Genomic DNA, 13,458 nt, shown 5'->3' with positions numbered 1-13,458 from the left:
AGGTATTAATTTTGCTAGAGAACATGTGGAGCCGGATATCTCCTAGGAACAAAATGACATATCTGGAATCAAAAGGCTCCTAATGTTGAAACCATTCTAGTGCCCTTTTTCCATATCCCTAACAGCCCCCTGTAATGATCTAGAACTCTTCATGCAAGCTTAGCACGACTTCCGAAAAGTCCCTTGAATGTGAATGCTTTAAGTTTACAATCTATGGTTAGAGGACCCACTGGCACTAAGCCAGCATCCTTTTCATGATATCCAAAAAACATATCATTGTTGGTTGCTGTCTTTTCAGCAGCAAATTCATTTTAGGAATCTGCAAACTTTTTTCTAGGCTTAATAAAACAAAGTAAAACAAATGCACCTCTACTACCCCCAAAACAAAGCACTACTTTTATCATAAACATTAGCCTTTGTCCATTTCAGTAGGGCATCTACAATCATCATCCAGTTCTCCCTGAACAACAGGGCATTCCCTTGTTGCTCAAATGTTCCTCTGCTTCTTTTCTATTTAGAGTTGAATCAGGTATCTAATTTTGTCCAATATCAAGATGGAGTCTTTGCCATTTCAGTAGAGCTATACTAGAGGTGAAAGAAAGGCATGGAGGGAAACCAGATGTTGAATTTCCCAGGTTGATATCCTCCATGAGCTTTCTTCACTGTTTATATATTCATTATCATGACCACTCTAAATATAAACAATTCAAAGGGGCTCACAATGGAAACATGTTTGGTGCTTACTTGACTTGCTCTGAAGTGGCAAGCGGAGATGACAGCTGTCCAAGACTGTGTGTGTCTGAAATGCGCCAGGTGGGCCTCCTCAGTTTTAGAAAGACATGGTTAGGGTCATGGAAATATAATCCTGCCTCACACAATTCACAGATGTTATAGGTTGGGCAGACACTGAGAAAATAAGAAAGACAATCTGGTGAATTACTGACCTTTTCCCTTTATTAACTCTTTTAGATATCTGCTAACCAGCTTTCCCAGTTGTGCTGATATATTGATATCACAGTTTATTTATAAGTAGAATATATTTGGATAAAATCTTAGGGGAAGATATAAAATGAAACCAAGGGTTTCATTTTCCCAATTGACTGGAAAACTGAATAGGAAGTAGATTTACAAGCTTAAAAAAGAGTTAATAAATAGGTATTTTTATCTGCAGAACATTTTGTGTGGACAAATTTTCCAGCTGGCAGGGTCAACGAGAAAAGCCTTTTCTGCTATGGCCTCAACCCTTTAAAAGCTCCCACATGTCCACCCTTCTGGAAGTATATAAAAACATGGTTTTGCCAGTTGGCTTGAGGCCTTGTGGGGGGCATGGATCACTGGAGAACACTGATGAGGTAAAAGAATATCTAAATTTTTATATAGTATTAGCAATTTTAGTTATTTCTGTATTTATCTTTTTATTGTCTGTAAGTTGCTCAGAAATGCTTTATCAGTGAGAGGAGCAGCAAATAAATAATAGCTTAGAAAACTCTTGTAAGCAAATCTTCTTGCCAAAGCAAAGTAGTAGTAAGAGATCAGAATGGGAAGAAAGATTAGAATGGTTAATATTCCTGAAAGTATTTAAAACTTTTTTTTCCAGAGAGCCGTGGGGGTTGCATAAATTCTGGTAGTTCCTGAACAAGTTCACCTGAGTAAATCAAATGTTATTGTGTTTCATATTGCGTCTTAAGCTCTATTTACTGTATTAATGTAATATAAACACAAGTTATATGTGATTGGACAGCATCACTCTCAGTAAATAAATCATAAATACAAATGAGAACTACTCCTTTTGCCAATGTAGTATCATGCAATATTATTGCCCAATTTCTCTTTGTTTTTGCTAAAGAAGGAAAAGGGAATACAGGCAAAATATAATATTTTTTAAGCAAAATTTTTATTAAGAATGTGAAAATTATTCTTCCAACTATTCAAGAAATATCACCAACTTTATATTTGATTCCATGAGATATCCCATGTTTTCAGTTTGGCTACATAATGATTAGACCATTTTTGTTACATACATCACGAACAAATGTCACTAGAAAACTTCAGAACACCAGTTTCTAACCTCCTAGAAAACCATGCACATTTGCATTTTAATCCCCTACCTGCACTGGTAGCGAATCCCCACTATGGGCTTTTGACAATTATTACAGGAGAGCAGCCAGTCATAGGAATTGCCTTGCACCAAGGAACTTGCAGGAGTTTGGTGTCTTGAATTGTTCATGGACCTTGGGAGCTGGTTAGAAAGAAGCAGCTTGTCATTCAACTTCTGTTCAAGCATTTTAACGGTGTCTTGAACAATTTGCTCCCGGAACTACAAAAGGAAAGGCAGAGATAAAGAAAAGCATTCTGAGCTGTTGGCTTTTCATTTGTTATTCTGATTTCCATCTCCAGAATTCATGCATGCATTCCATTGGAATGGACAGGCAATAAGTTAATTTACACAAAAATAGCACTTCATACAATATACACATTAAATAATTTGGGGTAGTATCATGGGCAACCACCCTTATATGTCTTCAGTTATCGCACACTAACCATCAGAGATGAATGCATTGGTTTTTCCTACCTCCTGACCATACTAAACTAAGTTGGACAAAGCTAACCGCTTAAATCAAATCAAGTATGAAATGTGGGTTTAGCCAATTTGGACCAAATATCAATTTGTGTATGAAACTCTATCCATGAGGAATAATATCCTTTTCTTTACCTGTAACGGAAGATATTATTCTCCAACTCTGTTTGAATCACCTCCAATGCCTTTTTCTCAAGGCCTCTTGCATAACAAGACAAATAGAAAAGAAACCACATTCACCTTTTCCAAGTATCTTGTGAACCACTCAGGAGGGACCTCACTGAGAAGGTGCTCACTCTAGAGAGATTTAAAAAAAGAAGATAGCAGCAAAACTTAACATACAACTTTCTTATACCTGTTCAAACTGAACTTGGCAACTGAGTGAATAAATATAGGCACTCTTCAGACTTTGTCATATTGTTTGGTTGGTTGGGGTTTTTCTTTTTACTTAAAAACAAGGCCAAGCTTATAACAAGGTCATTCTTCTGGCAGAACAGAATGTAACCTGTGTTGGGTATTCCAGGGGATGCTTAGAAGTTTGCCAGTTATGTTCAGTCAGCCCAAAATTTAAAAAGCCACTACTTCTAATAGCCAAGAAGACTGGCTGAGTTATAAAATCTGAGCTCCTTTTAGCATTATTTAACACAGCATTATTTAAACAACATTCTCTCTTTGAATGCACATAATGGATTACTGGCTGGTTAATTAAATGCAGCTGAATATTCTGACAATACATTTTGCTAATTGTTTTAGAAAATAGCTTATGATGTTTTCAGCTTTTTACTACTTCAAAACCTTTAGCAAAATATATGATATAATCAAGGGGAAGCAATGAATTCAATTAATAATTTGCAAGAAACAAATCTGCTTTAAAACAAGTCTGAAATGTGAAGAATGGTATGTATTGTAAAAACCAGGAAAACATTTACTCTTCAGAAAAAAAGCGTACAATCTACTCAATACCTACATTCCCCTCTGAATGCTTTGTAGGAATTTTATAGAAAATGAAATAAATTGTAAAAAGTAACAGCAATAATGAGCACAACAATTAGCAATAAAATGTGGGGAAAAATAAGGCATTTGAGAATAACTTTAGGACAAGTGAGTCAGTTTTGAATAATATCAGAGAACCCATAACATTTCATCAACATTAAAACATTACAGACCATTGTATTTTTCTATTTTTTGTATAAATAGAAACATTGATATAATTACCAATAATTGTCTCCCCCATATATTTACGCTCAATACACTAACCCTAAGCCTGTATATATTTCAGGATATGTATATAAAACATATATATATATATATATATATATATATATATATATATATATATATATATATATATATATATATATATATGTGTGTGTGTGTGTGTGTATATGTGTATATGTGTATATGTGTATATGTATATGTATATGTATATATGTATATATATATACACATACACACACATATATATATATGTATATATATATACATACACACACATATATATATATGTATATATATATATATACACACACACACACACACACACACACACACACACATATATATATATATATATATATATATATATATATATATATATATAGAGAGAGAGAGAGAGAGAGAGAGAGAGAGAGGGGGAAGGGGGAGGGAGGGGGGGGAGAGGGAGAGAAATATAAAATAAATTTAAAAAATGGAATTCCAGGTGTAGACATTTGAAGTTAGTAAAAATAAAAGCAATGAACTCTGGGATATAAGAGAAAATTCTTCTTTATTGCTGAGCTTTCATCAACAAGCTGTTGACATCATCAGAGCAAGGGCTGAATGATAAGGGAGTCATTACATACACTTGTATGGCAATTATAACAGTCAAATTGTGGAATGTGGGTGTGGCCTGTTCGTGACAAGCTCGCTCGTTTATAATTAGAGTGGTTCCGGCTTTGCTAGAAAAGGCCAGTCTCTGGTTGATTTTTTAAAGAGTCACGCCTAGCAGCTGATTGGCGCATATCAGCTGTCAGGCGTGTAAGTCTCGTTGTGCTGCGTGTAGTCATGGGCTGGCTGACAGGCTCTTCGTTCGAAGTAGAGTCAAGGAGGTTGTCTCGTTCCCTCGCGTGTGGTCATCACAGGCTTGATTCTGCTGTGGAAGGGAGCAGATGTCCTCGTGGTGTGTGTAAGCAATTTGCTCTCCTTCGTGTTTCTTTGCCTGGTTGCTGCAAAATCGACTCTGTTGTGTGGTTTGACTTGTCAGATCTTAAGACTCTTAGTGTGTGGTTGTTGTGTGTGTCTGTCTTGTTTTCCACGGTTGTTTGGTGTGTTTGAATGAAAGTAAGTGTTGTGGTTGTCAGTTGTGAGTGGTTTTGTGGGATGTTTGATCTGGCTTGTTATTTTTTGTTTTATTGTGCATGGTGGGACAGATTTCAGTTTTGATCGTGGTCTCAACATTCTGTTCTTTGGGTGTTGTGTGTGTTTGTTTTGTTGTGTGTGGTTATTTAGTGAAGTTGCAAGATTGTGTCTTGGGTGTTGTGGTCAGAAGTGGTGTTGTCTTTATGTGTAGAAGTGTCAGATGGTGTGTTGGTTATGCAAGTTATCATTGTTGTGTTAGAATTTTGTCTGTCGTTTAGTTCAATTGGAATGGGGCTGCCCTTGAGGACCACTCGGAGGCTCCAACTGGTGCAGAATGCAGCCGCGCAAGTTGTGCTGGGAGTTTCCCGATACTCCCATGTTACACCTTTGCTCTGCGAGCTGCATTGGCTGCCGGTTGCCCTCCGGGTGAGATTCAAGGTGTTGGTAATGACTTACAAAGCCCTACATGGCATGGGTCTGGATTACCTACGGCAACACCTGCGGCCGGCGTCAACTTCCCTCCGTCCAGTGCGCTCCCACAGAGAGGGCCTCCTCAGGGTGCCTCCGATCAGAGAATGTCGATTGGTGGCCCCCAGGGGGAGGGCGTTCTCTGTGGGCACGCCAGACCTGTGGAACCGCTTGCCGGTTGAGCTCCGGATGGCCCCCGACCCTTCGCTCCTTCCAGCGCGATCTAAAAACGTATTTATTTGAGCAATCTGATCTGGTTTGATGGGTTAGGGCAGGGGTTTGAATATGTTTTTAATTATTGTTTTAAATCAAAGGTATGGTCATGTTCTGTTATGTGGGCCCAGACTTGGGAGCGTTGTTCTTGTCTTTTAACTGCTAGAATATGTTCATGTATCCTGGTTTTTAGTCTTTTGGATGTTTCTCCGATATAATTGCAAGAGCATTTGTTGCAGTTGATTTTGTAGATAATAGATGATAAATTGTCCTTGGATAACGGATCCTTTGAAGCGCATTACTTTAGAATGTAAAGTTTGGCTGGGTCTGTGCACAATGTTGGTATTATATGGTGCCAGGATTCTAGCAGTTGCTTCAGAGACCCCGTAGATATAAAGGATGGTTGCCCAGATTGTGGTGTTCTGTGAATCACGGTTTGAATGTGGTGTATTATCCTTGCAACATTATTGGACAAATTTAGGTGGATAGCCATTTTGTTTGCATACGTGGTAAAGGTAAGCTTTCTCCTTGGATTTAGCTGTCTCTGTGCTGCAGTGTGTGTTGACTCTCTTGAACAATGTTCTTATGCAGCTAGTTTTGTGGGAAGTTGGATGGTTGCTTAAATAGTGTAAGATGCGATCAGTGTGAGTAGTTTTGCGGTAAACTGGTTGAAAGATTGCCATCTGGATGTTGGTGGACCATTACATCTAAAAAAGGTAAGGAATTGTTGTTTACCTCCTATGCTGTAAATTGGATGCTCGGATGTACTAAGTTGAGTTTTTGTAGGAATTTGGTGGTGTCACATCGTTTAATGATTGCAAAGGTGTCATCTACATATCTAACCCAGAACTTGGGTTGGTAATCAGACATGACTATCTGTTCAAGGTTCTGCAAAACAGCCTCAGCAATAATGTTGATATGGGTGATCCTATGGGTGTGCCTTTAACTTGTTCATATATGGTGTTATTAAAAGTAAAATAAGTTTGAAGGCAAAAACCTAGTAACCGGATGTAGTCATCTGTATTGGGGGAGCCAGGTTGTCGTGGTTCTTCTCTTTGTAATAGATTTTTAAGAACAGAGATGGCTAGGTTTTGAGGGATACAGATGAACAAAGATACTATGTCAAATGAGATCATGAACTCATCATAGTTCACCCTTAATGCATGTAATTTTTTTTAGAAAATCTTCAGAGGATTTTACAGAGGTTGTACAATTAGCAACTAAGTGTTGGAATTTTAGACTTAACCATTTTGCCAGGCCACACACAACCACCACACACTAAAAGAGTCTTAAGATCCGACAAGTCAAACCACACAACAGAGTCAATTTTACAGCAACCAGGCAAAGAAACACGGAGAGCAAATTGCTTACACACTCCACGAGGACATCTGCTCCCTTCCACAGCAGAATCAAGCCTGTGATGACCACACGCGAGGGAACGAGATGACCTCCATTCTACTTCGAACTAAGAGCTTGTCAGCCAGCGCATGACTACACACGGCACGATGACTTACGCGCCTAACAGCTGTTACACACCACTCAGCTGCTAGGCGTGACTTTTTTAAAAATCAACCAGAGACTGGCCTTTTCCAGCAAAGCCGGAACCACTCTAATTATAAACGAGCGAGCTTGTCACGAACAGGCCACACCCACATTCCACAATTTGAACGTTATAACCGCCATACAAGTGTATGTACTGACTCCCTTATCAATATATATATGTCTTGGCGTATTCAGGTCTTTTCCCATGTAAGATTGATAGTGTCTTGGCGATGTTTTGACGAGGTCCCACTCGTCATCTTCACGCTGGTCCAGCCTGAAGATGACGAGTGGGACCTCGTCGAAACATCACCAAGACACTATCAATCTTACACGGAAAAAGACCTGAATACGCCAAGACCTACATACCTGTACCCGTGAAAACCATTCATACATATACATATATATACATATACATATATATATACATATACATATGTGTATATATATATATATATATATATATATATATATATATATATATATATATATATACATATGGAGAGAGAGAGAGAGGGGGGGGGAGAGGGAGAGAGAGACAGAGAGGGAGAGACAGAGAGACAGTGTGTATTCATCTTAGATCATATATATATATATATTTATTTATTTATTTATTTATTTATTTAATTGCATTTGTATACCGCCCTTTCCCTGAGGACTCAGGGCGGTTTACAGGGAGTTAAAAAATCCAACATACAAAAGTTAAAACCATATTAAAAAATATTAAATTAACCCTGTACACAATTTAAAACCCAATTAAAAAATTTCTCCTCAGCCTATATATATATAGGGAGAGAGAGAGAGAGAGAGGGGGGGGAGAGGGAGAGACAGAGAGAGGGAGAGACAGAGAGACAGTGTGTATTCATCTTAGATCATATATATATATATATATATATATATATATATATATATATATATATATATATATATATATATATATATATATATATATATATATATACAGGGAGTGCAGAATTATTAGGCAAATGAGTATTTTGACCACATCATCCTCTTTATGCATGTTGTCTTACTCCAAGCTGTATAGGCTCGAAAGCCTACTACCAATTAAGCATATTAGGTGATGTGCATCTCTGTAATGAGAAGGGGTGTGGTCTAATGACATCAACACCCTGTATCAGGTGTGCATAATTATTAGGCAACTTCCTTTCCTTTGGCAAAATGGGTCAAAAGAAGGACTTGACAGGCTCAGAAAAGTCAAAAATAGTGAGATATCTTGCAGAGGGATGCAGCACTCTTAAAATTGGAAAGCTTCTGAAGCGTGATCATCGAACAATCAAGCGTTTCATTCAAAATAGTCAACAGGGTCGCAAGAAGCGTGTGGAGAAACCAAGGCGCAAAATAACTGCCCATGAACTGAGAAAAGTCAAGCGTGCAGCTGCCAAGATGCCACTTGCCACCAGTTTGGCCATATTTCAGAGCTGCAACATCACTGGAGTGCCCAAAAGCACAAGGTGTGCAATACTCAGAGACATGGCCAAGGTAAGAAAGGCTGAAAGATGACCACCACTGAACAAGACACACAAGCTGAAACGTCAAGACTGGGCCAAGAAATATCTCAAGACTGATTTTTCTAAGGTTTTATGGACTGATGAAATGAGAGTGAGTCTTGATGGGCCAGATGGATGGGCCCGTGGCTGGATTGGTAAAGGGCAGAGAGCTCCAGTCCAACTCAGACGCCAGCAAGGTGGAGGTGGAGTACTGGTTTGGGCTGGTATCATCAAAGATGAGCTTGTGGGGCCTTTTCGGGTTGAGGATGGAGTCAAGCTCAACTCCCAGTCCTACTGCCAGTTTCTGGAAGACACCTTCTTCAAGCAGTGGTACAGGAAGAAGTCTGCATCCTTCAAGAAAAACATGATTTTCATGCAGGACAATGCTCCATCACACGCGTCCAAGTACTCCACAGCGTGGCTGGCAAGAAAGGGTATAAAAGAAGGAAATCTAATGACATGGCCTCCTTGTTCACCTGATCTGAACCCCATTGAGAACCTGTGGTCCATCATCAAATGTGAGATTTACAAGGAGGGAAAACAGTACACCTCTCTGAACAGTGTCTGGGAGGCTGTGGTTGCTGCTGCACGCAATGTTGATGGTGAACAGATCAAAACACTGACAGAATCCATGGATGGCAGGCTTTTGAGTGTCCTTGCAAAGAAAGGTGGCTATATTGGTCACTGATTTGTTTTTGTTATGTTTTTGAATGTCAGAAATGTATATTTGTGAATGTTGAGATGTTATATTGGTTTCACTGGTAAAAATAAATAATTGAAATGGGTATATATTTGTTTTTTGTTAAGTTGCCTAATAATTATGCACAGTAATAGTCACCTGCACACACAGATATCCCCCTAAAATAGCTATAACTAAAAACAAACTAAAAACTACTTCCAAAAATATTCAGCTTTGATATTAATGAGTTTTTTGGGTTCATTGAGAACATGGTTGTTGTTCAATAATAAAATTAATCCTCAAAAATACAACTTGCCTAATAATTCTGCACTCCCTGTATATATATATATATATATATATATATTTGCTTTTTGAATGGTTGTGTGGTGGTGATGTCATGTGTTATCATGAGTTTGGGTCTATCATTCTTGGTGGTTGGGACTCGTCTGTCAATCAAGGCGGGTTTCCAAATGGTTGGTAGGCGAGAGGTATCATCTCGTTTGTTTATGCTGTGGGGGCGTTTTTCTATCTCAATGGCTTCTCTGATTATTCTGTTGTTAAAATGTTCAATTTTGGCGATAGTTTTGGTTTTTTTAAAATCAATTTCATGTCCCGTGGCTTCAAATTGATTGACAGACGAGTCCCAACCACCAAGAATGATAGACCCAAACTCATGATAACACATGACATCACCACCACACAACCATTCAAAAAGCAAATCCGAACCCACAATGATAACGAGGCACAACCACAAAACAGAAACCTAACCACAGCTGCCACATCAGCCACTTTAAACCCCTCCAAACCACACAATAAGCAAACATATAAAAACATGGCACCACCACAAACACGAAGCCGAACAAAAGCAGCACAACTCACCAGCTCAGGTCTAAGGCTGGCAGCTGAGACCAGCCCATCCACTCAAAACACACCCCCACCCAATCAGAACACATCCACCATTCAAAACACACTCCCACCCAATCAGAACACACTTACTCCCCCACCCAATCAGAGCAACCTCCACCCACAGAACACACCCCCCTCTGGCAGTTTAAAAAAGAGGAACAAACAGCCACATGCTTCTCCCAGAAGAAGGAAGCAGAAGCCTCCAGCCTGATGATGACGGATGGGATTCTGTCGAAACGTCGCCCCTACACCTTTAGTTCTACGCGGGAAAAAACCCGAATAACCAAAGATCCACATACGAACACCCGCGAAAACCTCAGAAAACATATATATATATATATATATATACACACACATACATATATATATAGAGAGAGGGGGGGGAGAGAGAGGGGGGGAGGGGGGAGGGAGGGAGAAAGTATTCATCTTAGATCTGAATCTAAAGATAAAGATTTAAACAGAAGGAAGCATTGCCACACAATTTAATGCAATGAAAATCATAACCTTTGCAAGTTGAGATAGGAAGACTCAGAAAAACATGGTGTTAATGGACAGGATAGTTCCAGATACCTAAAAACACATCTTTTTTTTTTACTTCTACCTGTAGTTTTTTATTCTTTCTTTTAGTATCTTTGTCTTTTATCAGAGTCTGAGCAATTGGGGGCTTCTTTTTAACTTCTGGAACAAATGATTCCTCAGATCTTCCAAAGACCAGTCCTGAAGACATGCCTGAAGGAATTCTTAATTCATAAACATTCATCTGGAGCTGATTGCCTTGTTTCATTGCAATCTGAAAAAAAAAAACTTTCAGTAAAATTACTTATACATGGACATAGTCATTCTAATGAACTATCTTTCTAAACTAACATTTATTGAGAATCAATTTTTTTTAAAGAATTAGCATTGTGTGACAAGTTGAAGTGGCTGGCAGAAGTAAAGCAGATGGTCTGCGTTAAGGTCACTTTTCTCAGGACAAGACCATAAATACTTAGATAAAATAGGAAAATGCTAGAAGGTACTTTTACAGCAGAATGTGTATGTCTTGGATGTAGAATATAAAAAAGACAGGAAAAGTTGAAAAGGGATTTTTTTAATTGCAAATTGACTATTGATTAAGCCAGATAGATGTTGCATCAGTAATAGATCTTTTTAAGCTCAATATTCAGGGAGCTTTTCCTAATTTACAAGGGCACCAAAAGTTAAAATTTCCTCTTTTATATAATTATATTTCTATATTCACTTCTCTCTTAATTTTCTAGAAATTTCCTTAACTAAGAGGTTTTGCCAAAATTCCTTCTGCGACTTCTCTATCTGTGACAATAGAACTAGCGCCTTTCACAACCAGACAGATATCTAGGAATTAGACCAGAGAAGAGAATCTAAACTCTCTAAATCTAAAGTTTGGAATCAAACCTTTGAGAATAGAAATAGTAAGAATAATCTTTCACAGAGAGTAAGTTACAAAGATACAATCACACAGGTAAGACTTGTATTAAAAATCAGAAATGTTGCAAAACAAAAAGGAAAGACTAAATGCTTAAAATTAATATAGAGACTAACAGAACAACCATAAGAATGTGGAGAAATAAACATAAAAACTGAAGCTCTTAAAATGTATTCTGACCCAACTGAGGAGGAAGGTAATACATGAGTAATTTGCTATTGTCTTTACTGCAAAATAGAAAATAGTATTGATTAAAAAGAACTTCAATAACTTGTAACTGGACCAGTATGGGCTAGTTTAAATGATTTTATTAACTAAGATAAAATAGAATAAAATTTCTGACACATCAAGAAATCTACAAGACTTGATTTGTACTGCTATAAAAATAAGCCCCCAAAGCTAATCTAATTGGTTACCTTAACAGCTTCTTGATATTCCTCTAAAAAGAGAAAGAAATAAACTGTGGTTAATATTAACATTATCATGTCCAAAACTGCATTTGCAAATAAATTAGTATGTTTTAATCACACTCAGGCCCAATATAATTTCACTGCTTTGGTAATTCCTTCTCATTCCTTAATATAGATTTCATCCCCCATCTCCAAATGCAATGACAAAGAAGTTTAGGAAAGAAAAATGAATACACCCTGTAGGACTTGCTAGGTATTACTATGATGTACAATCCATGTCATTAATTTCATCTCTTTAAATGTAATGGAATTCTATATTCAAACTATTTAAAAGGAAGAAAAGTAAGAATAATTACATGTCCTGGGTAGTAGGAGCAATCTACATTTCAGTTCTGAATTAATTTTGAGAAAATTTAAATGTTTCACAAGTGAATTAGCATTGAACTTAGTAAACGTTACATAAGAAGTGACAGAATAAAGACATCACTAGATTCGGTCTCGTCCTTAAAGACTATGTGAAGAAGCTGCAGATACAAAGCCTCATTCTAATATAGAAATAGAAAGACGCTGCTTAACCAAATAATCACTAAATACAGTTTTTCAGGGAGAAAACAAGGCATTAAAATACTTCCTCTAAGTGTCCCTTATTTAGATTGCTGCCTTTATTCACACCACCACAGTAGGACTTGACAGATTTTATGAATCAGCCAAAGGCAACTTACCTGCAGTGTTGATTGATACCTGTGAAAAGAAAGCAAACCATGAATGAAGGCTTTCCATTACTGCTTATAATATTCATACTCTTAGCAGGATTTTTCAGATCATTTCAGAACAGTAGACTAGCTTCTGACAGTATTCACAGTTCTTGCAGATATTTTTCTTGTTATTAGGTTGCCTGTTATTTCTTTATTAGACAACAGATCTTTTTCCCCATCCTGCTTTCCTACAAAGAAACTACATGGTCTGAAGTAAAATCAACAAGGCCATGTAAATTAAAACTGCAGAAAAAGCTCTTTCAACAAACATTGCTAGTCAGACCATATTCAAACATAGGCACTGTTGATCTCCATTCCCCAAATACGTTGCCATCTCTGTTGTGGGTTTTCATTTTAAGATGACTGGTCCATCACAGAGCCCCAGCCCATTCCAACTTGGTGTTCTCTGATCCCCAGCAAGAGTTCTATGCTAGGTGGGAATTCTGGAAATTGTAATATATCAGAAGGAAGCCCTCTGAACAACTAAAGCAACTAAAGAATAAATCACTCCTATTCATTTTCAAGAACGGGGAAATTTAGAACAAAATGCATGTACAATGTTCCTTTTCTAGATATAAACTACAGTATTGGCCTTTTTATAATTTCAAGAGCAAAAAAATA

The 13,458-nt window shown here is 37.6% G+C and overlaps 1 protein-coding gene across 3 annotated transcripts in view; it reads right to left on the bottom strand.

Moving 5' to 3' along the window:
* Positions 1 to 13,458, bottom strand: part of LOC310649705 (next to BRCA1 gene 1 protein-like) — a 33,667-nt gene that overhangs the window by 14,863 nt on the left and 5,346 nt on the right. For all 3 annotated transcript variants that reach the window (XM_083378386.1, XM_083378387.1, XM_083378388.1), the window contains exons 4-9: positions 12,805 to 12,823; positions 12,089 to 12,111; positions 10,830 to 11,018; positions 2,819 to 2,875; positions 2,109 to 2,317; positions 745 to 906 (exon numbers count right to left, since the gene is read on the bottom strand). In XM_083378386.1, the coding sequence (XP_083234512.1) occupies positions 745 to 906; positions 2,109 to 2,317; positions 2,819 to 2,875; positions 10,830 to 11,018; positions 12,089 to 12,111; positions 12,805 to 12,823 (659 nt within the window). The remainder of the gene's footprint in view (positions 1 to 744; positions 907 to 2,108; positions 2,318 to 2,818; positions 2,876 to 10,829; positions 11,019 to 12,088; positions 12,112 to 12,804; positions 12,824 to 13,458) is intronic.

Source organism: Vipera ursinii (genome assembly GCF_947247035.1).
Source record: "Vipera ursinii genome assembly, chromosome: Z".
NCBI lineage: Eukaryota > Metazoa > Chordata > Lepidosauria > Squamata > Viperidae > Vipera > Vipera ursinii.
This window is presented reverse-complemented; position numbering and strand designations above follow the sequence as displayed.